The sequence below is a fragment of the Hemicordylus capensis genome, chromosome 2 (assembly GCF_027244095.1).
Source record: "Hemicordylus capensis ecotype Gifberg chromosome 2, rHemCap1.1.pri, whole genome shotgun sequence".
In the NCBI taxonomy this organism is placed as follows: Eukaryota; Metazoa; Chordata; class Lepidosauria; order Squamata; family Cordylidae; genus Hemicordylus; species Hemicordylus capensis.
The window spans coordinates 110,816,475-110,842,466 of record NC_069658.1 but is presented as its reverse complement, the minus strand read 5'-3'; the positions used below and the strand labels follow the sequence as shown (position 1 = coordinate 110,842,466).

General features: G+C 45.0%; 1 protein-coding gene across 4 annotated transcripts in view; it reads right to left on the bottom strand.

Moving 5' to 3' along the window:
* The window catches only part of RCL1 (RNA terminal phosphate cyclase like 1), a 36,268-nt gene extending 11,557 nt beyond the window's left edge, over positions 1-24,711 (bottom strand). Inside the window, exons 1-8 of one of the 4 annotated variants that reach the window (XM_053295944.1) lie at positions 21,191-21,324; positions 17,959-18,142; positions 13,423-13,494; positions 11,487-11,662; positions 6,298-6,372; positions 4,899-5,023; positions 3,369-3,494; positions 1,358-1,514 (exon numbers count right to left, since the gene is read on the bottom strand). In XM_053295944.1, coding sequence (XP_053151919.1) covers positions 1,358-1,514; positions 3,369-3,494; positions 4,899-5,023; positions 6,298-6,372; positions 11,487-11,662; positions 13,423-13,494; positions 17,959-17,998 — 771 coding nt within the window. In that variant the 5' untranslated portion in view covers positions 17,999-18,142; positions 21,191-21,324. Of the gene's footprint in view, positions 1-1,357; positions 1,515-3,368; positions 3,495-4,898; positions 5,024-6,297; positions 6,373-11,486; positions 11,663-13,422; positions 13,495-17,958; positions 18,143-21,190; positions 21,569-24,434 lie in introns of those variants that run through there. The other 3 variants (XM_053295943.1, XM_053295942.1, XM_053295945.1) reach the window with 3 other exon arrangements.
* Positions 24,712-25,992: the final 1,281 nt, after the last annotated feature.

Below are 25,992 nucleotides of genomic sequence, written 5' to 3'. Positions count from 1 at the left end.
TCCATAGTACTAGGGCCTGTGGAAGGGCTTTCTCTGTTGCCACCCCTTCACTTTGGAATTCTCTCCCCCCCACCCCCCATTCGGTCTGCCTCCTCCCTTTCAGCCTTTAGAACCTTACTGAAGACATTTCTTTTCTGCCAGGCATCTGCCCTTTAAATAATAATAAAAAAATCTTGGATGCTATTCTTGCTTTGTACACCACCCTGAGTCTGTGGATTGCGTGGTATATTAAATCTTTTAATTAATAAATAATAAAATGGAGTAAATCAGCAAGGTAGGTGGTTCAAGAAACCAATACAATCAGACTGAATATACATAGATGTTGACCCTGGTTTTCCAACTCCATCCTGAGCCTTTAGGCTATCATCCTTTTTCTCTGGCTCATTAAAAGGCTAGCACAGTGCCTTTATTAGCACTGTGGTCTCTTTGTATATCTAAATGGATCAGGAACCCATTTCCTGGTGAGCGAATCAGCAGGTGGCACAAAATGGTGTTTTGGCCCACAACGACCTCCTAATCAAGTGAGTGAGGCTTTCAAAACTACAGAAGTATTCCAATTGCCTAACAGAAAAGTCCTGTTTCTGATAAATACCAATACCATGAGTATTTATATACTGTTTTTCAACCAAAGTTCCCAGAGCAGTTTACAAACAGAAATTAATTAATTAATTAAATGACCGCCTGTTCCCAAAGGGCTCACAGTCTAAAAAAGAAACATAAGACAGACACCAACAACAGCCACTGGAGGGATGTTGTGCTGGGGACGGATAGGGCCAGTTACTCTCCCCCTGCTAAATAAAGAGAATCACCACTTTTAAAAGGTGACTCTTTGTTCAGTTAGCAGGGGCTAAATAAGCCCCTGCTTATTTAACTTATTATAAAGACTATTTACCCCATTAAGGCAAAGTACATTACACAGAGTGCAGCTTTCACCATTGGTAATGAGAAGGACAAATAAATATGGGTAGCAATAATATATAGACACCACCCTCAGTGTAAACATGCACAATGGATGCAAGGAGATCTGACGGCAGGTTTAGGAATGGGGTACTTTCACTGCAGGGACACCAAAGAAGAGGCCAGTGAGGTAAATTGTTGCCATCTTCATCTCCCCATCTGGTATTGGGATCTTCCTTCCCTCACAAAAGGCCAATAGATCAACCAACTGCAAGAAAAGTAGCAGCAGTAGTCAAGGCAAAACCCGCCTCCCACCCACCCCCCACACTTTTTGCTGTTTTAATAATCTGCTATTTTTACTGATTTTATGAAAGCCACTCTAGGAGGCTTGCGAGCTGAAGAGTTGGGTAAGAATGCTTAAGAGAGAGAGAGAGAGAGAGATATCAAGGCAGCTACTTACTCTGTAAATCTCTTCAAGCAGTAACTTGGCACAGTTTGTGCCAAGGTCTTCGGGAAGTACAGCAGCACCTTGTCCCTGGGGGTTAGAGGCCAGCTCAGCACTGAGAAAAGTGCCACTCGCAGTCTCTGCCACAAGAGACAGACCAAAACCCGGAGACCTAAAAGAAGGTGGGGAAAGATTGAAAGGCTCTGATGTTATTTTGAGCTGCACAATAAAGGTGTCTGTTGCTGTTCTCAGCAAGTGTCACATGGCCTGGCAGGAAAGTGCTTTTGCCCCTACTCATGCAAAGACACATGCATACACACCCCACCTTCCCTCCCTGGAGATGACTCCTCTTCTTCTTCTTCTTTTTAAAAAAGCACAGGTTAATGGACTGTATGTATAACCGTAGATGGGTTTAGGACTAAGCTTAAAAATGCAACACAACATTTGTCAACCTGTTTAGTTATTATACTCTATTAGACGTTATGAGGGAGCAGAGGGAAGGCCAGAATAGGACATCTTAAGCAGAGGCGACTCTATGACCATGGAGAGCCAAAGGATGGGACTGAGACAGGTAACCAGGTTACAGCTCCTCTTCTGATTTCAGAAATGGTGGGTCTGACTGGGTTGATGAGAGGGCAGTACTGAGCCTTAATGACAGGCTCTAAGGTGGGTAACCTGGCTGGGATGGAGGAAGAAAAGAGATGCCCATTATTCTGGATGGGCTGTGTTTTAAGGTCCTCCCTAGGGATGTGCACCAGGTTCAGAGGCCCTTTATGGCCTCCCAACTGGTTCGATCGGCAGGTGGTTCTGCCGGTTCGAAGGCGGTGGGCAATAGCTTCAAGGGCGGGAGTGGGTGCACTTACCTCTCCTTCCATTTCTCCCCTGCTGGCACTCCATTTATAAAGTCCCCGTCAGGGCAGCAGCGTACCTCCCTACCACCCTGTGCCCTTTGGCCAGAAGTGCCAGATGCTTGTGCATGCGCACACTGCACTCAGGTGTGCAGTGTGCACGCCCGGCACGCACACATGCACCCAGCGCTTCCAGCCAAAAAGGCCATGGGGTGGCAGGGAAGTACGCTGCTGCCCGACGGGGACTTTAGAAACAAGTGCCAGCAGGGGGAAAGAGGAGGGAGGGGTAAGCACACCCTCCCCCACCCTTAAAGCTATGCCCCCCCTCGCCTTCGAACTGGCCCTTGCTAGTTCCGTGCACATCCCTAGTTGTCCCATGGCAAAGGATGAGATGACCCACTCTGTAGCACACAGGCAAGCTGCACAGGGATAGATGGTGATCTAAGAACCCCTTTCCTGTGATCTGTCAAGCCTGAAGGTGTGGGCAGCAGAGTTCAGACAGGGCCTCTTTCCCCACAGCATACCTCCATCAGAAGAGATGGAGGGCAGACAGATGGCCCTTCCTTGTTGCCAACAGCTTGGCTAGCGTATATTATATGGCTAAAGGAGTCAGCTAGGAAAGTCAGAGTTCGAAACTCAAAGAAAGTATTCCGTTTGGCCTTTGATTGATTGAGTGATTAAGTGCCGTCGAGTCGGTGTCGACTCTTAGCGACCACATAGATAGATTCCCTCCAGGATGATCTGTCTTCAACTTGGCCTTTAAGGTCTCTCAGTGGTGCATTCATTGCTGTCGTGATCGAGTCCCTCCACCTTGCTGTTGGTCGTCCTCTTCTACTTTTTCCTTCAGCTTTCCCCAACATTATAGACTTCTCAAGAGAGCTGAGTCTTCGCATAAAGTGTCCGAAGTATGATAGTTGTATGATAGTTTGGCCTTTAGCAAGTTATTATTCTCTTACTCCTTGTAATCCCTCATTGGCACCTTGGGAATAGATGTGTTGGTCTTCATTATAGCATGGTTGCATGGTTATTATTACTGAGATAAATGGCAAGAGCTTTTAAAGACACTTGAATACTAATTATTAGATTGCACCATGGTCACTTTATACTCTGCTTTCCCCCCCCGCCCCCCGCAATCATTATATTAGTAAACGCACAGTACAAACCAATAATTCACTTACTTCCCAGAGCTGGTCCCCTTCATGTGATCTGTGTAAATGTAAATATCTGGCAGGAATTTATTCAGGATGCTCCTTGCAGAATCCACAATTCGGTTTGCTATCTGGGGTGACACTCTAACAGAATAACTAGTCAAAGTTAAGGAATTTATAATGAAGAAGAACAGAATACAAAAGGAAGACTTGAATATATTTCTTTTTTCCCCACTGTCCACACATTAATTCAGAAGCACTGTTGTTTGCAATTTGCACTTCTGCCTTCTTGAGAAGTCAAAAGGTTATGCTGAATGTAGCATAGGGAACATGCTGGTGCTTGCAGAAATCAATGGTGCCATTTTACGGATCCCTGCACACTCTGCTTGGATGCTTTGCCCACACCACAGGCCTAATGAACTTCATAGAAGCCATACCATCAGAGTCTGAAAATGTAGTGATGCACTCCTACAGCAGTGAAGCAAAGATCTCTTTCAAGTGTATTCCAAATCCTCAAACACAGCTGGGTTTGGCAGTGTAGGAAACCCAATCCTGCAACCTGAATTTCAAAGAAAACTGAAATTCATTGTGAACTTACTATTAAAAAGTACCTACTGACATCACAGATCCAAGAACTATTACAAGAGCAGCAAGTCCAAAAGAGTGACTGTATTATCAGTCATTGCCTTCTGCAGGAAACTTTATTTTTGTTTCTCATCAGTAACAGAATGTGCTAGCAAAAAAAAAAAAATCCCAGACATACGTCATCTTAATGCACTGTTTCTTTCACAGTTCATTTCCATGGCTGGATAGTTTATTTTGTGTCATCTGATCATGACTCTTTTACTAGAAGAGACTTTAATCCATGTACAAATTGTGCAGAGCAAGCAACACAGATTCAGGAGTTCCCATCTAATGGGTGTGAGTTTAGGTTTCATTTTTTAAAGAAAACAGAGAAGGCTAGGAGTCCAGCCAATAAGTAGCTTTGTTCTGTCACAAAAGCAGAAGCTGGGGAGAAGCTCAGAGTTATGTCACCACTCGATGGGAACACACACAGTGAAAATGAGACCTGTAAATAAACACTTGCCTAATGAACTGTTAAGTGCTGGCTCCAAGAGAGAGAAGCTTCATCACAGCCGATTCCTAGGCCGCTAAAATACATCTGTATAGGCAGGTGCACTGGTAACCTTATTTCCAAAGCTGGTGAAAGCCACTTAAAAGCGAATTCGTGTGAGTAACACATGCTTAAACATAAGCTGTGAAGCAAAACTCTAAGTCATTTGGCTGAAGTGTGCAGCCTACTCCATCATATGCTTGAGCTGACACATAGAGCCAATTCAGACATAGCAAATCAGGCTTCTACTTGTACATTGAGGTAGAGGGGTGTAAAGAGATGTGCACAAGGTTTGTGCACATCATGGCAAACCATGATTTGTTGTTACACCTGAACTGGACCAGAAAACAGGACATACTATTAAGTGGTTCTTAAAGGGCACCATTGTTTTAAAAGTTACAGTCATCATAAAACTTATTCAGAAGCCAACTGTTAAACAAGGATACGCCACACCTCGGATACGCTTAATTTTGCCAGGGTCAGTGAACTGGATAGGCTTCAATGCTTTCTTAACAGGACATACAAATACCACCTCACCACCTCCTTTAGGAGGCATACCCCTTCTGGTGATCTGAAAAACAAACAGAATTTAATTTTTAAAAAATGTCTAAAATTTTAATCTAGTAGTAGATTCTAGTAAAGTAGCTCAACTGCTAAAATGAAGAAGGGACATCCAACCTTTTCCTCAGAAATTAAGTATTCATTAGAATTACAGATGTGCTTCATGGTGCACAGGACACATTACACTCTTCCTGTTTAGCGGGCTTCCAGTGTAAGAGCTCTTCCCAAGTTACAAAGCATGCATGTCCCTGTATTTGAGCATGGACTGCCATATAAGCATTCTAGTCCACACAATGACTATTCCACAGAATGGTATGAACACACATGTTGCTTTCTCAGCCTGTGTCTCTTATTCAGGACTGTAGACCTGTACACACACAAAAAGGTTAACAGGGGAATCCATCATGCCACACTTAATTAAGGAAGCTCCTACATCCTTAACAACAGGGCAACACAAACGTTATCCTCAGATTTATGTTGCTCATAAAATAAGTATTGCAGACAAAATGCCCTGACCCATACCCGAGTAAATGCTTGGAATAATCATCCACATGGACAGAAACAAGAATTTTCTTATGGGCCAGAAACAGATTAGAACTACAAATGGGCGGGGGCGGGGAGACACAGATTCCCATGTTTATTTTGAACATTTCTATCCTGCAGCCTAAAGAAAAAGTTTACAGAGCAACTCACAGTAAACAAACATATATTTAAATGCACATATCCTTAAAAATTAACTTGAAAAGCAGAACAATAGACTAGATGTTAAACCTAGTGCAATATCAGGGTTAAAATGAAACAGACTATTCTAGGAGATAAACATCATATTAGAAACTCAGTGGTTTCCTCTTAGTACTGTTTTTTGTTTGGATCCAAGATAGGAGAGGGCAGACTATTTTCAATCAACAGAAGAATTTTCAGTAGTCAGATAGTGGTTCTTTCCTCTCCAGTTCCCTTTACTCTGTGCCCTCATTCATTCCCATTCAGGTTATGAATATAAACAGGCATTTCAACACTGGTTAATAACCACTGACTGACAACTTTCAGACAAGGAATTTCAGACAAGAAATTCTTAACTTTATTTTTAATTTTATTTATCATATTTTTATACTGCCTGATATGTACATCTTGAGGCAGTATCTGAATTAAACTTGTCTTTAATTCAATGGGACTACTCTGAGTAATTTTCCTCCGCATGTCAGCCTTTGTTTTTGGTGTTAGAGTAAAGGCAGCACATTTGCTGCAGAGCGTGAATGCAAATACATAGAATTATTAAGTTCTTACCTTCAATTCTAACTCTTCACCATCTATTCCAAATCTTTTCAATAAGGGCAGAGCTGTAGCCTTAAGAACATCCACCTAAAACATATTCAACAAGAAAGTCTCTTTACTTTAAAAAAGCACCAATACATTGGGTTCATCTTAAACCAAATTCATAATTGACCATGAAGGTTAGAAGGGAAAAAAATTCAATATCCAAAAGTAGCAAAACAGCAGCAGTACAAGGGGCACCAAATGAGATTGATTACATCGATTATCTACTGATTGTGCACCCCCCAAAAAAGAAAAAGAGAGAGGTGACAAGACACAGAAAGAAAGGCAAGAAAGCTGCAAGTTAGAAATAAGTTTAAAGTGACCAATTGGCATACAATCCTATCTAAAGACAAGTTCAAGAACGAACTAATCTGCCTACATTCCTTTCACTATCTCTACAACTGGACTAAATTTGGTTCAAATCGAGATCCACAAGTTAGATCTCTTGTGCCTCAAATGTTCATGTGTCTTCCATCTTGGATCAGGGTGGATGGCATCATTACAAATTACACCACTGAGGTGTCCCTGTGTGTCACTCGCTACAACTGTACCAAATTTGATTCTAATTGGTTAGACAGTCCTTAAGTTAGTGTACATGCTCCTCAAAAGTTCACATGTCCACCACCTTAGACCGGAGTGCATTCAACTCACACCACTGAGGAATCCCTATGTGTCCCTACAGCAGTAGCAAATTTGGTTCAAATCGGTCAAGCGGTTCACAAGTTAGCCCACTTGTGCCTCAAAAGTTAACATGTCTGCCATCTTGTATAAGGGTAGATTATATCACCACAAACTATGTCACTGAGGTGTCCCTCTGTGTCATTCACTACAACTGTACCTAATTCTCACATCTGCCATCTTGGATTGGGGTAGATAACATCATCACAAATTATGCCACCGAGGTTCTCCCATGTGCCCTTACAGCTGTTGCAAATTTGGTTTAAATTGGTTAGACAATCCACAGGTTAGCCCGCTTGCACCTCAAAGGTTTATGCGCCCGCCATCTTGAATGTCAGTTTCTGTATTAAATGGTGGTGATCTCATAAGCCTACTGGAAAGTAGGCTAAAAATGAATATGCATATATGTGTGCAGACATACACACCAGTTTCTCAAATGGTGGCTTTCATATCACTGCAGTCTATTGGTCTGGCCTTGAGCTAGTCTTTCCTCCAGAGAACTGTTTCCATGAAGAGTTATGTAGCAATCTAAGCCTACCATAAAAGAGACCATTTCAAGATTCATTTCTATTAGGCCTGTGCAAATTCGGATTTTATCCGAAATTGCCCAAAATCAGTAAAATCTGAATATTTTTTTAAATTTTTAATCTGATCAGTAATTTCAGATCAGTAATCTGACCAGAGGAGAGCTGGTCTTGTGGTAGTAAGCATGACTTGTCCCCTTAGCCAAGCAAGGGTTAGCAGTTTAAACTTGGCAATTTAAACTTCCAAGTTCCCTCCTTGGCATCTCCAAGATAGGGCTGAGAGAGATTCCTACCTGCAACCTTGGAGAAGCCGCTGGCAGTCTGTGTAGACAATACTGACTAGATAGACCAATGTTCTGACTCAGTATATGGCAGCTTCCTATGTAAAGTCAGGATTAATTCTAGAATATCAAAATTAATTTTGGAAATACTGTATTTCAGAATTAGCAAAATGGAATAGGATTTTCTCCTATAGAGGTGAATGGGGAAATTTTAAGAAAACCACTGGTTTGTCTTACAGCCTTGAAACTTGCCGCATATGTGAGGAATGAGGTCAGGGCCCCCTGAAATCAACATTGGCAGGATTCTGTCTATCCCCCACCCCCGCCAAGCTATGGGTCAATCCCCTGATTTTTGGTGAATTTTTGAATTTATTCTTTTAAAAATGGCTAAAAATTGTGAAATCTGGTTTGTTTCAAGCCAGAATTTGCAAGACATTCTGGATCTGAAGCCTTCCCTAGGACCCATGTGAAGGAATAAGGACATTTGATTTCATGTTAATTTTTTTCTTCCCCACTGCAGAAGCACACCATCATTAAAAGTGAAAGTACTTTGTTTCTGTTTTGTGGTTTGAAAGAACTTCTCACTTTCCCTTCTAGCTATTAAGGGATTAAAATCTCTTTTAAAAAGCTTTACTTGTTCCTGCAATGGGGAATAATTTTTTCAAATAAAGTCAAAGGAATGTGCTTTTTCCTCCACATGGGGTAGAATTGAGGGTCCAGGAGGGGCTTCAGATCCAGAACCTTTTGTAAAGTTCTGACTTGCTTCAAGCTAGATTTCACCAGTTTTAGCCATTTTTAAAGAAAAATGGGGGGGAAATCAGGATACCGATCCATAACCTTGGGGGGGAAATTATACATAGTCCTGTGTAGGACTACATTGGACATGAAGTCCACGTGTGTGCCAGATTTCGTGATTGTATGCCCATCCATTCAGGATATATAAAAGGGGGAGCAAAGGGTCATGCTTATCTCTTTTCATGAAGGCAAAGGGCAGATTCTTCCACATGCTGGTGAAATGATGGCCCAAGGACAGTTTCAGATGATTTTCTAAGGTTTTGGCTTGAAACAAGCCAGGGTTTACCAGTTTTGGCCATTTTAAGTAGAAATTTCAGAAATTCACCAAAAACCAGGGGCTTGACAAATTCTCTTATTCACTACTGGGGGCCCTGACCTCTTTCCTCACATATGTGGCAAGTTTCAAGATTCTAGGACCAACTAGGGATTTTTTTTAAAAAAATTCCCCATTGATCACTAGGGTGGAAAATCTGAATTTAAGTCAGAATTCTGATTCAAATACCAAATCCGATCCAATATCGCCAGAGCCCACAGAATCAAAATCCAATACTGTCGCATTTGGATTGGGCCTAATCCCAAATCCAAATTTTCTGAACACACAAAAGCCTAATTTCTATCTCTTAACAACTGTGGAAAAACTACTACTATAGTGATAGTGACAGATAAGCTAGATAAGTGATAGATAAGCTATAGTGATCTTACAGCCAAGTCTGTGTGTCCTCCACACAAAAACAAAGTCCCATGCCCAGGTAATCCAAGTTCTGTGTTAAGGCATCTTCTTTAGACTACAGACATTGAACCTATTCTGTTATATCACCGGATTTATTCTGGTTTGGCTAGTTATGGTAGGGGCAAGGGCACTGAACCAGCCATGCAAAATTTTATTCAACCACCTCTCTGGCTTCTTAGACACATTTTCAAGGATACCTCTACAGCCACTGGGAATAGATCCCCCCCCGCCTTCTTATAAAAGGAAGACAGACTCTTAATAAGTTGTTCACTACCCACTACTACAATCTGGGTTATTTGCTGTATTTTCACTGTTGGAGATACTGCCTACGTGTAACAGAGTGCCTCAATAAAGAGCACACAACATGGGTAAGAGTGTGACTGTGAGGTAAACACATTCTACCCTGCAGGCACAGGCGAGTAATTGGGCTTTGTTGTACAAGTGTCCTTCTCCTGAAGTTGCTTTTGGCATCACCTTACATACAAGGCAGCGTCCCTCCCAGGCACGTGAGTAATGCTAACCTTTCCATTATGAACAAAGCTGGCTCCCACAGGAACACAATTATCAGCAAACAAAAGAGGACAAGAGAAGAGTCAGCAGGGCAACACTTCAAACCTTCATGTTGCTATGAAGGTTTTACAAGCAACTGTTCAAATAAAACAGAAGGCTCATTTTTAATTGCTTTCTAACTAAGAGGTTGTTTTCATGCTGGCATGCAGCTGACAGATGCTTCAGTTATGATACTCCAGAACAAGTGGCGTAACAGTGCTTAAAAAAAAAAAAAAGCAATAGGTGCAATTCTACACACACTTATTCAAAAGTAAATCCCATTGAAGTAAGTGGGATTTACTTCAGAGTTAACATGCGCATATGACTGGACTGAATGACAGTTGCAGAAGTTCAAGATGCATCCACACACACACACACTTTTTGCTTGACTTTAGAAAGTTGTCAGGAATTAACAATAGGGGCCTCACTGACCTCTTCATAACTCACCAAACAGAACCCTTAACATGGCAGGAACATTTCCTCAGAATATCCGCCCCCTCCCCTGATGTGCTCTATATCTTGATTTGATCAATTAAAAGTTACCCAAGGAAAGTGCCAGAGTTCCTCCCGCTGAGGTTCTTTTAAAAGCAAAGAAAAAGGCTAGGTAGACATATGCTGACAATGCTTTTCACTGACTCCATGTATTACAGCAACACTTTTCTAACAGTCCCACTGCAAAGGCTTACTAATTTGAAGAACTGTCCTTGGGCTCTCAGACAAGGTATTAGTGAGAGACTCCTCATCCACCCGCCCGCTGCTCAAAAAAAAAAAAAGATGCAATTACTAAGGTGGGGGTCATATCATAGTGTCTCATCAGAGCAACTATCTTAAATAAGCCTGAAAAACTCCCTGTCCACAACATGTGCTGAACTGGTCTAGCCAGGACAGATGCAGAGAGTCTGAGCAATTCATCTAGGTGATTTAAGCTAAGAGGAAAGTTCAGCTGGCCTCCATCTGTGTTCATAAACCGAGTCTGGACATTTCCTTCTCAGTTATCTTGAAGATGCTCAGATTAATGCTGAAGAACACAAGCCTTATAATGTGGAGTGCCTAGCGTCTCACTCTCTTTACGACTGACTGAAGAGCTATCTGGCCAACCACAAAACAGATTGTCATATTACAGCAGAGCACAGACACACATTTGTGCGTGTTTGTATCTTTCTCTCCATCCCACCCAACACACTCCTCTCTGAAAACTGCTTAGGGCTACCAACCTATTTTTCTGTTTGTCACGGCCTTTAAGCTGACCCATTCCCATGCTACCCCCAATTCAGACTCTATACTTTTCTCCATTTGAGTCAATCAAATTAGTAAAATTCCATAGACTATTGTCTCCGAGAAGAGATGTGCAGTCATGAAGATCTGCAAGTGTGCATGTGTAGGGGGAGACCTCCTCCTGTTGACCTCAGGGACCAAGTGAAGGGTCACATGGTCCCTTATCAAGGCTTTACCTGCCCTCTTAGCTCCTGCTGCAGCCATTCTCTCTTGCTCTTGCCAACTCAGGGCTTCCTGCCTCCTTTCATTATAGGCCATTTTGAGCACCATGCTCGGAGAGACAAGGTGGTCAGCGGAGAGCACACATTGGGAAAGGTTTGCACTTACCGAAGGATCTACCTGATCGTTTGTTACTCCCCGGAGGACGATTCTTAGTGAGTATTTCATGAATGGTGCCAAGCAGAGAAGACTTTCCAAATAATACCCAATGCTGCGGTTGGGACTGCAGTCATGTTCCAACGAACCCCCACTCAGGAGGCCAGGCTGATAGTATAAAGTAGTACCTTTTAAAACGCAAGGGAAATGTTCTCTGCATCAGTTTAGCATGACTATAAACAGTTGTTTGCTTTGATCAGCACTTAATGTCAATGACGTGCAAGTGATTCCTACATACAGGAGAACAAAGTGCTGGGCAAGGAATTCCTTGGTGCTCCTTCAAGCCCAGTGCAGCAGTCTAAACCAGGGCTGGCTCAAGGTATTTGTCCAGAGGCAGAAGGAAAAACTCTCCCGCCCCCACCACTATGTTTTCAGATGCTGGCAAACAAGAAGCAAGCAGCACACAGTAAGGCAGAGTTTTAGAAGCCACACAACTCTCACACACAATAAGGCATCTCCACGTTTTCTTGACAACACAGTAAACATGTATCCAAGTCTGTTCTCCCACAACAAACGTTACATTCCAAAAGTAAATTGGATGCCCTGCAACAGAATTTTAATCCAACCCTTATCTTACTTACACAGAATTGTCACAGATAATTCTCTTGCATTCTTTGGCTATTTGGCCTCAATGTTCACACGTTTTTTCTCTACACTTACATATATACATAACTGTCAGTTATGTATAACACCATGCATTTGACGTGGACTGTAGTCCACGAAAACTCATGTTTTTGCAGTAAGTGTTAGGAGTGTGCACGGAACCGGTTCCATACACACCCAGGAGGTGTGAGGGGGTCTTTTTAAGGCACGGGGGGGGTGTTCTTACCTCTCCTGCCACGCTTCCCCCTCCAGTGCTGTTAAAAATAGCTGGTGCAGGGCGGCTGTATTCCCTCCTACTGGAAGTGGCAGGCACGCACACACCACTTCTGGTATTACACTGACCGGGGTGGCAAGAGGGAATATAGCTGCCCTGCGCCAGCGATTTTTAACGCAGTGCCAGAGGGAGAAGCACAGCAGAGGAGGTAAGAATACCCTCCTTAAAAGGGGTCTTTAAGGCTTTAAAGAGACCCCCACGTACCAACTGGTTTGAATGCAGGGGTCCCAAATGTGTTTGGCGGTCTGTGCATAGGCCGTCAAGTTCGCGCACATCCCTAATGTGTTAGCCTTTAAGGTGCTTCAAGGCTTTTTGTTGTTTTTACAAAACAGCAGAGACGTTTCTCACACACATAGGATGTGCATGAAGCAGTCTGTGCAGCTGCGGGGGCGGGGGGGAGGAGAACGGTAGCTTTAAAAAGAGGCACGCAGGTCTTACTTGCTCCTCCTCCACCCCACTACAGTGCCGTGGGCTCTAGAAAGCCACGCAGCTGCAGTGCTGCTCCCAGCAGCACACGGACAGTGTCGGCACGCACACGGCTGCCACACGTGCACAGTGGCAGTGTTTATGCCAAAGCCACATGCAGACTGCTGGTAGTGACACGGCTTTTTAGAACCCACAGCACTGCAATGGGGCAACGGCTGAAGAGCACATAAGATGCGGCAGCTTGAATCATTTCAGTGTCTCTGTAAAGCTAACTGAGCAAAAAGGCCTTTCAAACTGCTGATTCTCTTATATTTAGCAGGCGGAGAAAACTGGCCCTCTCCAATGCCAGCACAGCATCCCTCCAGTGGCTGTTGTTGGTGTCTACCTTATGTTTCTTTTTGATTGTGAGCCCTTTAGGGCAGGGAATCATCATCATCTTATTTATTTTTCTATGTAAATCGCTTTGCAATCTTTGGTTGAAAAGCAAATAATAAAAATTAGTGGTAGAGGTAATGAAGCACTGAAGCAATTTGGGCACATCACTCTCTCACACACACTCACACACACACTAGAACAGACAGTTACCTGTTTGGTTTATTTCAATCCTAGAACCATTGGTGATTTTGTCAATCAACCGTATAAAGTTCGCTTCAAAATCTGTCAGAAAGCAAATTATGTTTGATTTTAGTATTCAGAAGTTATTCCAGAACCATGGCAACTTTCATGAAACCTAACCACCTCTAATGCGCTGTAATAAAAACCTTTCCTTCATTTAACCCAGTCAACAGTGCAATTCAAGTAGATGAACAGGATTCATTTTATCACCAAGAAAACAGGACAAACAAGGGTTTACCCAAGAAGAATTTAGCCCTCAAGTGTGCATGGCCAGAATTGCAGGGTTAAGCCCTACTGAGCAGAGCAGAATTTGGCTTCAAGCCACTTGACCATCATTACTGAGGAAGAGTTTACCATTGTTCCAAACCAGGGCTACACATGGCCCTCCTGCAGATGCCAGACTACAACTCCCGTCATCCCTGACTATTGATCACTATAGTGGGGGTTGATGGGAGCTGTATCAGTTTTAGAAGCACACTAAGTTCCTTATTTAAGGTATCAGTTTTAGAAGCACATGAAGAAATTAGTCTCCCGTATTTATTTAAAATATTTCCATCCTGCCTCCTCTTCCTCTTCCTCTTCCTCCTCCTCTTCTTCTTCTTCTTAAAACTTTTATACCGCCCCTCCAAAAGGCTCAGGGCAGTCCTTATAACAATACTTGAAACAATATCACTAATCAAAAAACAAAGTTACACATAAAGATATCTTAGAACAGCAGCAAATTTGGAACCCAGCCCAACTGACTTCAGCTGAGCTACTAAGTACTTTTCTAAACAAAAAGGTCAAAGCATATTATTTGTTTAACAAATTTCTATACTGCCCCAAACTTGCAACTCTGGGCAGTTTACAATTAAAATAATTTAAACATTAATCTCATTAACATTAAAATCATTTAAAATCCAACATTAAAAGTATTAAAAACTATAATCTAATCAAAAGCCATTAGGGATACACTTTGGCAGGTCTCCTCCAGAGACCCATTCTGCAATCCTGGGCCTCCCACCACCAGAAAAGGTCATTTTAGAGTTGTACTACCGACTTGATGGCACAATTTTACCTTTACAGCTGAAACAGATAATTCAACAGGTGCAGTTCTCCCCCCTGCAAGACAAGCTACACTAGGTGAAGTTGCCTGCTCCATACTACTCTTTTAAAAGTACACAAACCCTGTCTTCCTTTGCATCTGGTCACCTACTGGCTCCCCCTTTGAAAAACATATCTCCCAAATAGCAGAACATAGAGTAGAGGTTTTCCAGTTAAAATCATCAGTTCCTAATCAAAGGATACTGGTATGCTGTGGGGGCTTCGCACAGAAAATAGGTTGTCACTGTGAAATTAAGGTTTTGGAACCAAACCAACACGTTGGCCAGAACCTAGTGACATTCTCCTTGCACAAAAGAAAATTGGGAGATATTGAGTACAAGAGGACATCTACTTCGAATCAAGTCATCTATTTCAAGTTAACTACTTACAGGGCTTTTTTAAAAGAACTTTTAACTGTTCACAATGATCAAATTATTTTACTTCTGGATTGCTCCTGAGGTATTTTTGTCAGCAACTGCTGCAACAATTTGCAATTATAATCCACACCCTACATTTGTTACACGGTTAAGTGCTGTTCATAAAAATACAGTCAGAGGTGTGTGTGTGTGTGTGTGTGTGTGTGTGTGTGTGTGTGTGTGTGTGTGTTCCTGGGAAGGATTAGCAAAGTAAGACGGCAGGTATACTCCCAGTAGGGTCACCCGAAGTGTGAAAGTTATCCCAGCTGCCCAGCTAAAGCAAGCAGACAAGGAAAAATAAGAAAGTTTTCCAAAAGATCTCTGAACTAAGAAGGAGGTTCCAACCTCGAATTGGTATGTTAAGGGATGCCAAAGGACAGATAGTAACTAGGGGTGTGCATGGAACTGTCTGGCCCAGTTTAGTTCGAGGCCGGATTGGCCTTGAACGGAACTGGGCCAGTTTGGTCTGGCCCCCATCAAAACAACCCCCCTGGTCCAGTCCCAGACGGGTCCGTGATTTTTAAAAATGATTTTTTTAAATCATTGAAGTACCTGTAGCCCCTTCGGGGGGCTTGCTGAAGCCGCAGGGTGGGTGGATGTGTGTCCACGCGGGATCCTTCTCCCCCCACCAGCCTTCCTCATCACCACTGCGGCCGGGTAAGTAAAGCCTTTTCGGCCCTTTCAGGCCTCCGTAAGAGTGAGCAGCCACCATTTGGGCGGCCAACGCACATGTGCAAATGCCCTCTGTGAAACATGGCCTCGCAGAAAGCATTTGTGCATGTGCGGTGGCCGAAAAAATGGCTGCCACTCGCTCTTACGGAGGCCCAAAAGGGCCAAAAATGCTTTACTTACCCAGCCGCGGCAGTGTTGAGGAAGGCCAGTGGGGGGGAGAGGGAACCCACGCGACTCCATCCCCCTCCCCCCCCCCATGGCTTCAGCAAGTCCCCTGAAGGGGCTACAGGAACTTCATTGACTTTTAAAAATTGCTTTCTAAAAAAAAAAAAAGTTCACGGACCTGCCGGACTGGACCTGGCGGTCCGGTTCCAGTCCGACGGAACCGGGGGTGGGGGTGGTTCGGTTCGACCACGAACCCCCGAACCGAACTGCTGGACCGGTCCGCACATCCCTAATAGTAACTGATTCAGAGAAAATCAAACAGAGATGGAAGGATTATACTGAAAATCTGTACAGCAGGGACGTCAACATCCAAGATACTCTAGAAGATATTCCCTACTTGCAAGGACCTGTAGTATGGGAAGATGAAGTTAGATCAGCACTCCGGTCATTACCAAGTCGGAAAGCTACAGGAATTGATGGAATCGCTACAGAAATATGGCAGGCAACAGAAGAAGAATCAGTCAAGGCTCTAACCAAACTATGCCATCAAATGTGGAGAACACCACAGTAGCCAACAGATTGGAAGAGATTGGTCTACATACCCATACCAAAGAAAGGAGACCAAACAGATTGTGCAAATCATTGCACAATATCCTTAATTTCACATGCTAGCAAAATAATGCTCAGGATCACCCAATGCAGATTAGAGCCCTATGTGGAAAGGGAAATGCTGGATGCTCAAGTTGGTTTCAGAAAAGGCCGAGGAACAAGAGACATAATTGCTGATGCACGCTGGATAGCTGAGAAAGCCAAAGAATACCAGAAATAAGTCAAGATGTGCTTTATTGACTACAGAAACGCCTTCAGTTGTGTCAACCATGTCAAGTTGTGGAATATCCTTAGGAAAATGGGTGTCCCAGAACCTCTCATTGTTCTCATGAGAAACCTATACACAGAACAGGAAGCCACAGTCCAGACGGAACATGGTGAAACACAGTGGTTCCAGACCGGCAAAGGATTAAGACAAGGCTGTGTACTTTCTCCTTATTTATTCAACTTATATTCTGAACATATATTGAGAGAAGCTGGACTGGAAGAAGATGAGTGTGGTTTTAAAGTTGAAGGAAACAACATCAAATAACCTGCGCTATGCTGATGACACCACTCTGATAGCTGAGAATGCAGATGATCTGCAAGCTCTAGTAATGAAAGTCAAGGAGTACAGTGAAAAAATGGGACTACAACTAAATGTAAAGAAGACTAAACTAATGACAACAGGTACAGCAACCGGCCTCAGAACTGACAATGAAGATATTAGAGTGGTGGATAGCTTCTGCCTTTTAGGATCGACCGTCAACAATCAAGGATCCAGCAGTCAAGAAATATGCCACAGACTAGCACTTGGTAGGGTTGCACTGAAGGCCTTGGAAAGGATATTTAGATGCCATGACGTGTCTATACCTACAAAGATTAGAATTGTTCGGACAATGGTTTTTCCTGTGACACTATGGATGCGAAAGCTGGACTTTGAAGAAGCAAGAGATAAAAAATATTGACACGTTTGAACTTTAGTGCTGGAGAAGACTTTTGAGGATACCATGGACAGCCAGGAAAACAAACAAATGGATCATAGACCAAATCAATCCAGAATTTTCATTCGAGGCACAAATGACCAGACTCAAACTATCATACTTTGGACCTATTATGTGAAGACCCAGCTCCCTTGAGAAGTCCACAATGCTGGGGAAAGTTGAAGGAAAGAGAATAAGAGGACGACCAGCAGCAAGGTGGATGGGCTCGATCACGACAGCAATGAATGCACCACTGAGAGACCTTAAAGGCCAAGCTGAAGACAGATCATCCTGGAGAGAATCTATTTGTGTGGTTGCTAAGAGTCAACACTGACTTGACGGCACTTAATCAATCAATCAATCAATCAATGTAAATAGCACTTTACAAGCAGTGAGAAAATAGGTCCAGTGGGCTCACAATCTGAAATGGACATAGAGGAAACAATAGAGGAAGGGAAAGGTACTAGAAGCAAGGATAAAACTAGGGGAAATATCGTTATTTCATGTGCATATACTTAAGCTTAGAGGCAGCATAGTGTGAGGACCACAGTGTCTAGACAGTCATGCCTTACAGGAGTGGAATAATTCTTCTCTCTTACTGATATCAGTTGCAACTCTGGCTGTTCCTGCCACACACATCACAGAGAGAATTGCCTTGATGGCAGTTTAAATCTAGTAGAGGGCTTGATGGAGTTGTTCTCCTCTCTTGCGAATGTTGATTCTTCACTAAGAATGGATGCCACCGCCACCACCTCTGCAAAGAGGCTGGATTGGGGAGAAGGGCTGGAATCAAGAACATTATTATTTATTATTTTTTTTTACATTTTAAATCCCGCTCTTCCTCCAAGGAGCCCAGAGCGGTGTGCTACATACTTAATTTTCTCCTCAGAGCAACCCTGTGAAGTAGGTTGGTTGAATAAATAAGTCGAATAATAAAATAAGAATAATAAATAATATTAATAATAATAATAATTAATAATAATAAATAAGTTGAATAAATAAGGAGAAAGTGACTGGCCCAGAGTCACCCAGCAAGTATCATGGCTGAATGGGGATTTGAACTCTGGTCTCCTCGGTCCTAGTTCAGCCTCTAACCACTACACCATGCTGACTCTTAACTTAAGCAATAAGTTGTTTGCCAGCTCAGATTCCAAAACGCTGCCCCATGCACGCAGCCCTGATTGCACAGATATTAATCAATCACTGCACATGAGGTTTTCCCTAAAATGCACAGATACAGTGGTCAGCTCCATACCCAGTACTAGTTACCAGAATGATTACCATTTATTACCAACTAGCAAGCAATAACTACCATGATATCCTTGCATTCCTCCAAGAAACGTATCCGATTCTATCCTCATGACAAGGCTGCTGAAGATCAGATAATGCATACACAAGATATGGGCTTCTTTATGGTGCCCCCCAAGCTTTGAAATCCTTTCCTGTGGTGGTGGGAGTATGCCCTGCTCCATCTCTCCTGGTTCTTAAACGGCTTGTTTCACCATATCTTTAAGATTGATTAAGATGGGGATCTCTCGTGATTGTAGGGTTTTATGCTGTCCTTTTAGCGTAGCTGTTGCTTCCACTGTATTTTATGGTATTTTTATAATGTATTTTTAATTATGTTAGCTGCTCTGAGGCCATGAGATGAAAAGCAGCATACAAATATAAAAATAATATAATAAAGCAAAACTGTCTGTTAGATTCAAAGCCAGCAAACTGGCCAATGCCAATCAGTGAATCTGACGGATGAGCACTAATTTGAATCCTGGGTCCCCCAAATGAAGTTCAACACTTTATCCACTACCCCGTCATCAACTAGCTCCGAAACAGAGGCTTCCAAGGTCCTATGCGTAAAGTATGGAGTGAGCCACTTAGCAAATACAGAGTCTCCTATCACAGTGCTATAATACCAGACATCTTCCAGAACAAGTTAACCCCTGCTAACTTGGCAAAGAGGCACCTTTTAACATGGCAATTCTCTTTATTTAGCAGGGGGAGAGTAACTGGCCCTATCCACCCCCAGCACAGTACCTCCAGTGACTGTTCCTATTCAAATAATAATTTCAAATCTCCAAAACAGTCAGAAAATTTTCAAAATAGATAAGAGACCTGAATATTACTGATATATACAGCAGTGTACGTAACAGGCCCTGTCCACCTCCAGCACAGTACCTCCAGGGACTGTTGGTGGTGTCTATCTTATATTTCTTTTTAGATTGTGAGCCCTTTGGGGACAGGGATCCATACATCTTATTTATTTATTATTTCTCTGTGTAAACCTGAGCCGTTTTTGGAAGAGTGGTATAGAAATCGAACTAACAACAAGACTTTGTCATGAAGCTATCAGAGAGGTAGGAACACCTTGTAAAGTCCTGCACTGGAAACTGTATTCTCCAGGTCATGACAAAGCATTCTGTATTAGTCAGCAGAACTTCAGCTCAGTCAACAACATGCTTGGGAAAGTCTGCCAAGTGGACTGAGAAAGAAAAAAGGCAGTCTCAGAGACAGCCAGTGCAAAGAACAGTCCAGGAAGTACTGCAACATAAGAAGTTGCCAAGTGTGTCATAGTGTTTGTGCGGGGTTAATTTGTCAAGAACATTTAGAACAAGACTTCAAAACCCCCAGAATTAGCACAGTATTAGGGCAAACATTTAGCAGAACTGTAATACATTATGGCTGCAATCCTAAGCACATCTGCTAGGAAGCAAGTCCCACTGAAGAGAGGGCCTTACTTCTGAGTTAACATGAACAGGCTTGTGCTGCACATCCTGAATAATACTGTGGAGGCTCCCCACAAAACATAATGGGGCAACTCATGAGGATTTCAGCACTCTGAAATTAATAAAAGGTTGCCTTCTCACTTCCCAAGCAAAAAAGCTGCCACTTCTCCATTATATTTGAGGTGACTTCTTGGTTGCTGTTTTGTTAGACTTCAGTGTCTTTGTTTTAGTCATTATTAATTTGTGCTACTATTTCAGGAGTAGCCACCTAATGGTGCAGAGTGGAAATTACTTGATGAGCAAGCTAGAGGTTGTGGGTTCGAAGCCCCACTGGTATGTTTCCCAGACTATGAGAAACATCTGTATCAGGCAGCAGCGATATAGGAAGATGCTGAAAAGCATCATCTCATACTGCACGGTAATGGTAAACCCCTTTTATATTCTACCAAAGATAACCACAGGGCTCTGTGGGCGCCAGGAGTCGACACCGACTCGACGGCACAACTTTACCTTTACTTTACTATTTCAGGAAAGGCTACCCCGTGTACAAGCGCAGAGACCACCTCCAACTACGGCCTGTTGATTAACTGTCCAATGAAGTGCTGGGAGCCATTCCTCTTTTGGAAAGAAAATTAAGCACCACTTGGTACTCTGTGAGGTAGACGCAAACAGGAGCGCAGCTACGAACACGCGGCTGCAGAGAAGCGCCGTTGTTGCACAAATCAGTGAAAGGCGGTCTGCTATAACTTCAAGAACGACACACACACAAAACCTTGCGGATGAGTCATCCTTCCTGTGCTGCTGAAAACGAGTAACAACATAGCTACGCTCTTTCGTCGCCCAGCTTAATACGAAGCTAGCCTAAGCCTGCCCAATCTACTATCAATGAGGTTTTACGCCTTCCACACGGATTCTAGGATAGCTGCTGCTGCTGTTGCCTTCACGGGAATTCAACCCACCCGCCAGTCTCCTCTCTTTCCGCTACGCATGTCTCCAACAGCCTCTCTCAGCACCGCATGCCTGTCTGCCTGCCCGCCCCTCTCCTCGCGCACCAGCACCACCCGAAGTCACCCGCCTGGATGTACCCTGAAACCCACGGCAGACGAACCTCGGAGGCCGGGGTTGTCAGCCTTGGCCCTTATCTTGCGGATTTTCACCGGCCGTCCGCTCAGCGTGGAAAGCACCAGCCTCTGCCGCAAAAAGTTGCAGCCAACATAGCTGAGGGAGTGAGATTGGCTCGCCATGTTGCTGTTGCGGCTGACGCCGCCGCGCCAGCCAGCCAACCCAGTTGCCTAGCTCACAAGGAGAGCAGGGAGCTCAGCCCCCACGTTGTTTTGATCGCAGGCTTCGCAGCACAGCAGCGGCTGCCCCGCAGTGCCCAGCGCGCGTCCACGTGGTTTGGAACAGGAAGATGGAACGCGGAGACATCGGCGGGGGTCAAAGGGGAAAGGGGCGGAGCTTGCGGAAGAGACGCTTGTTGGTTAAGGTGCTGGCTTAGGGAAGAGCCGCCGCCGCCGCCGCCGCCGTAGAGAGAAAATGAAATGAGAGACTTGTAAAGCACGCTGTGCATGGGGAAGAGCTATGGAAGGGACTGCTAGCCATATATCAGATGTCCTTAAATAGCAACAGCCGCCGATTAATTCTGCGTGAGTTCTAGCTGCACATGCCAGCGTTTGATGAAGTGGGCTATCGTCCACGAAAGTGTATGCATGCAATAATCCATATGTTGGTCTTTAAGCTTCCACGATCACGTTCAGCTGGGAGGAAGCATCAAGTGTACTGTTAAGAAGTACATACAGAGGAACAAGTGCTGTAGACACGTGTCAATTAACGCATTTTATGCACTGCCAAGTGCCAACAACTGTTCAATGCCAACAGTACAAAATACAAAGATTGATTTATTATAGCACGAATATAGGCAGTAGCAGCAGCCCCAATAACATTACTAAATATCACTTCATTTATCACTTCATTCTATTGGTTCCATTGTTTTATATATGTGTTCACGCTTGATTTATTGAGTGGTATCTTTCTTTGTATTTTTGTGTCAGAACCACTCCCCCTATATATTTTTCCAATTACATTGCTAGCAATTATAGGTGTCATAAGAACGGCATACTAGAAAGGTAACAACAGAGTAATGTGCGTGCGCTCGGTACTTCCGGCCACTTCCGGCCGAGGAAGGCCATGGGGCGGCAGGGAGGTATGCTGCCGCCCTGAAGGTTTTTACAAAAAGGTAACGCTGGCGGGGGGAAAGCGGCGGGAGGGGTAAGTGCACCCTCCCCTGCCCTTAAAGTGCCAACCCCGCTGCTTCCGAACCGCCCAGTTGCAGTTCTGTGCACATCCCTAGCATGCGTTGCGTCCTCCAAAATGGCCATGGCAGAAACGCGCCAAAATGACCCGGGGGGTGGGGAAGGGGGCATCAGGATATCCCCTGGGGCCACCCCACAGAGCCCAGTAATGGTGGTAAGTCCACCATTTTTGTTCTTTAAAAGAACATGAACTGGCCCTGAAGCAGCAGGTTCACCTCGACTTGGAGCTGAACCAGGCCTGGTCCCAGGGACGTAGCTATAATTGAGTGAAAGGGTTCGAAGTGTTGGAAGTTAAAGGACTTTGCGCTGTCTCTTGTCTCAAACAGTGGAGGACAGACTAGTGAGTCAGAGGGCTAGAGGGTCAAGACGTTGGTCATCCCTTCTCCACTGCTCTGACACTATCCCTTTGGATATGTAGATTGCTAATCTCAGGGATTAACTTCCTTCCTCTCTTTCTTCCTTACCTGCCCTTCTACCTTGCAACATGGCAAGCCCCTGTCCCTGCACCATGTGTGCAGAGAAGATGCAGAATCCATCTGCATCCAGCTAGCTAGCTAGATTAGAGATCCTAACTCCTCACTTTCCTATCTAGAATGGAGTTCCTTAATAAATGCCTTATATATTGATTTGAAACTATGAATTGGCTCCAAGTTACTTTACTCTCAGCATACACGCATGCCTAACTAAATCCACTGTGTTGTGCCTCTGTGCACTCTGCTATAATGAGAAAGGGATTCTCTCACCACAGAGAATTTCCAACACAAAGAACATAGGCCCCCAGTTCCATCCTTACCTATTTACTTCATTATCTCTCTCACTCTGGGGGGCGCCAGAGAGAGGGATGAACACAGGGGCCCCCTCTCCTCTAGCTACACCCCTGCCTGGTCCAGCTTGAGGGTGAGCCCTCAAGCCAGGTCAGTTCAACGTCAGAGCTGCTCAAGGTTGAGCCAGTTCTCACATCCTTATACAAATGTTCAGACAACTGTATATTCACACAACATAATGCTTGTTTGGGATTACAATTTGCTACTTTCCCCCCTCTCCATTATTTAGCCACTAGTATTTTCAAGCCCATTACAATAACGGGCGCTAGTAGGGCGGCCTCTGTCGCCGTCTTTCCTCTCCCTGCGCTTGGCCCGCCCTCTCCCCCTCGCCCGGCTTCCTCCGCCGCCTCTTGTTTTCGGCGCCCGGGCCGGACCCGCCGCCGCCTCTCCTCTTCCAGTGGGTCGGCTGGACCCGCCACCCCCGCCTCTGGCCTCCTCGTGGCCGCCTCTGGCCTTCCTGTGCTCGGGCCCCCAGCGTCTTTCCCTTCCCTGCAGCCGCCGCTGCCCCTGTTCTTTTTGGCGGGCGGGCCAGACCCGCCGCTGCCTCTTCTATCCCTGGAGCTGGCCTGGACCTGCCGCCGCCTCTGCCGGTCCCGTTGCCGCCGCTTTTGCTCTGCGCCGCCAGGCCTTGGCCGCAGCTTCGCCGCCACCTCGGCCGGCTTCCCCCGTCGCCTCCTCCCCCCTCCATGTCCCCGCTTCTCCTTCTCGGTTCAGCGGCAGGGCCGTTCCCGCCGCTGCTGCATCTGCCCTCCCCGGTCCCCACTTCCCGCTTCTCCTTCCCCCTTTACGGGAGCCAACATGGCCGCCTGGTGCCTGCGGCCATATCTTTCTCGGACATTCTGGGCATGTGCTCCACGCATGCCCAGAACGGCCGAGAAAGACACGGGCAGACACGGGATTACACCTAACCATTTTATTATAGAGGATGCTGTCATGTTTTGCTGTGTCATTGCTTCTTCTTTTTTTTTTTTCGCTTAGTCAAGGTTATTATGTAATGTAAATAATTCAAATCCTGGCATGAAATGTAATTTTAGAGAAAGATAGAGTCCCCAAATAAGAGCACTTCTCCATATTATATGCCTCATATTATATGCATTCAGTCTATCCACTGAATAAATATGCATTTATCAATTTAAAATTTATGGAATTAATAACTAAAGCATTATTTGCTGTTATTTGCTGTTATAAACAGCTGAAACTAGAACATAAATCTGACCTGTGGATTTGTCTTTGAACCAAAGATTTGAGTAAAAGAGGAACTCTGCACATAAGAACATCCCTGCTGGATCAGACTGAAGGTCTATCTAGTTTAGCATTCTGTTTCACACGGTCGCCCACCAGATGCCTCTGAGAAGCCTACAGGTAAGAGGCGAGGGCATGAAGTTAGCAGACAGTCGAAATGCGCTCAAGTAGGCAGACAGTCACTGATTTTTCTCTATGGTTATGTTAGTATGCATTGCTCCAACAGATGCACTGCAAGCAAGACAGCTGCACTTTCTGGTCCTGAGGCAAAGTTCTTCTTCTGTGCTCTGGCCCTATAATGTTAACAAGAGATAAGCACTTCACTCTGACTGAACTAAATCCAACTCTTACAAACCTAGATAATGTGATCAAAAACTGTGATATCTGACCTTGGCTGTCATACATCAGCTTCTATATATATATATTTCTCCTGGGTGTGCCTTCGGATGTGCGTCCCGGCCGCCCAGCTGATTGGCTGGGCGGCGTAGGTGCCTGATTGGCTGGCGCACCCAGGAGAATTGGCTGGCTGGAGACTGGGGCAGAAGGTGGGGGTGGGGGAGAGGTAACCAGCCTCAAAGAGGCCAGCCGCAGAGGCTGGCAAGCGGTGGCAGCGGGCACGGTGAGCTGCGGAAGCGGCACTTGGTGTGGCGGGCCTGGCCGTGGAGGTGCTGGGCCGCCAGGCGGCGGCGGGACCGGCCACTGAGGCCAGGCGCCCGTGGAATGCTGGGGTGGTAGGGAACCGGGCGGCGGGACTTCCCTGTTTGCCGCCCAGGAGGAGGAGCAGCGGTGGCAGGGGGGCCCTTTTTGGCTGCCAGCCGCCCGGTAAATAGAGTAAAATAAAATGCAGGGGGAGGAGAGAGTGGGGGAGGGGGAGGGCAAGAGAGCAGGGGGGAGGGGAGAGCAAGAGGGAGGGGGAAGGCCAGAGAGAGTGGGGGAGAGTGAGGCTAAGAGAGTGGGGGGAGGGCAAGAGAGAGTGGGGCAGGAGGGAGAGCAAGAGAGAGTGGGGCAGGGGGGAGAGGGGAAGGCCAGGAGAGAGGAGCAGGGGAGGGCGGGTGGGCAAGGGAGAGTGAGGCGGGGGAGAGGGGTAGGGCAGGAGAGTAGCAGGAGGGAGGGGGAGGGCAGGAAAGACTGGGGCAGGAGGGAGAGAGAGAGGGGTGGGAGGGGGAGGGAAGGCAAGAGAGAGTGGTGCGGGAGGGGAAGAGTGGCAAGAGTGCGGGAAAGAAGGGAGGGAGGGGGAGGGAGAGTGGGGCAGGTGGAAACAGCTGGCCCCAAAGAGCACACAGATGCTCTGTGCGGGTTGGCTAGTCTATATTAAAGGTGCAATGAAAAGGTTTCAATATCAGTTTCAGCAACAAAGGTACTGAAAAGTACTCGGAGTATCTGTTTCCATTTTGCTCCAGTTATAATAGCCCGTCCTATACAGCATTAGTCAGGCTGTCAGTTGCACTGAGATCCTGGGCCTATCTCTGTCAGTATTGTCTACACTCTACAGTGACTGGCAGTAGCTTTCTTAAGGTTTTAGACTGAAGCTT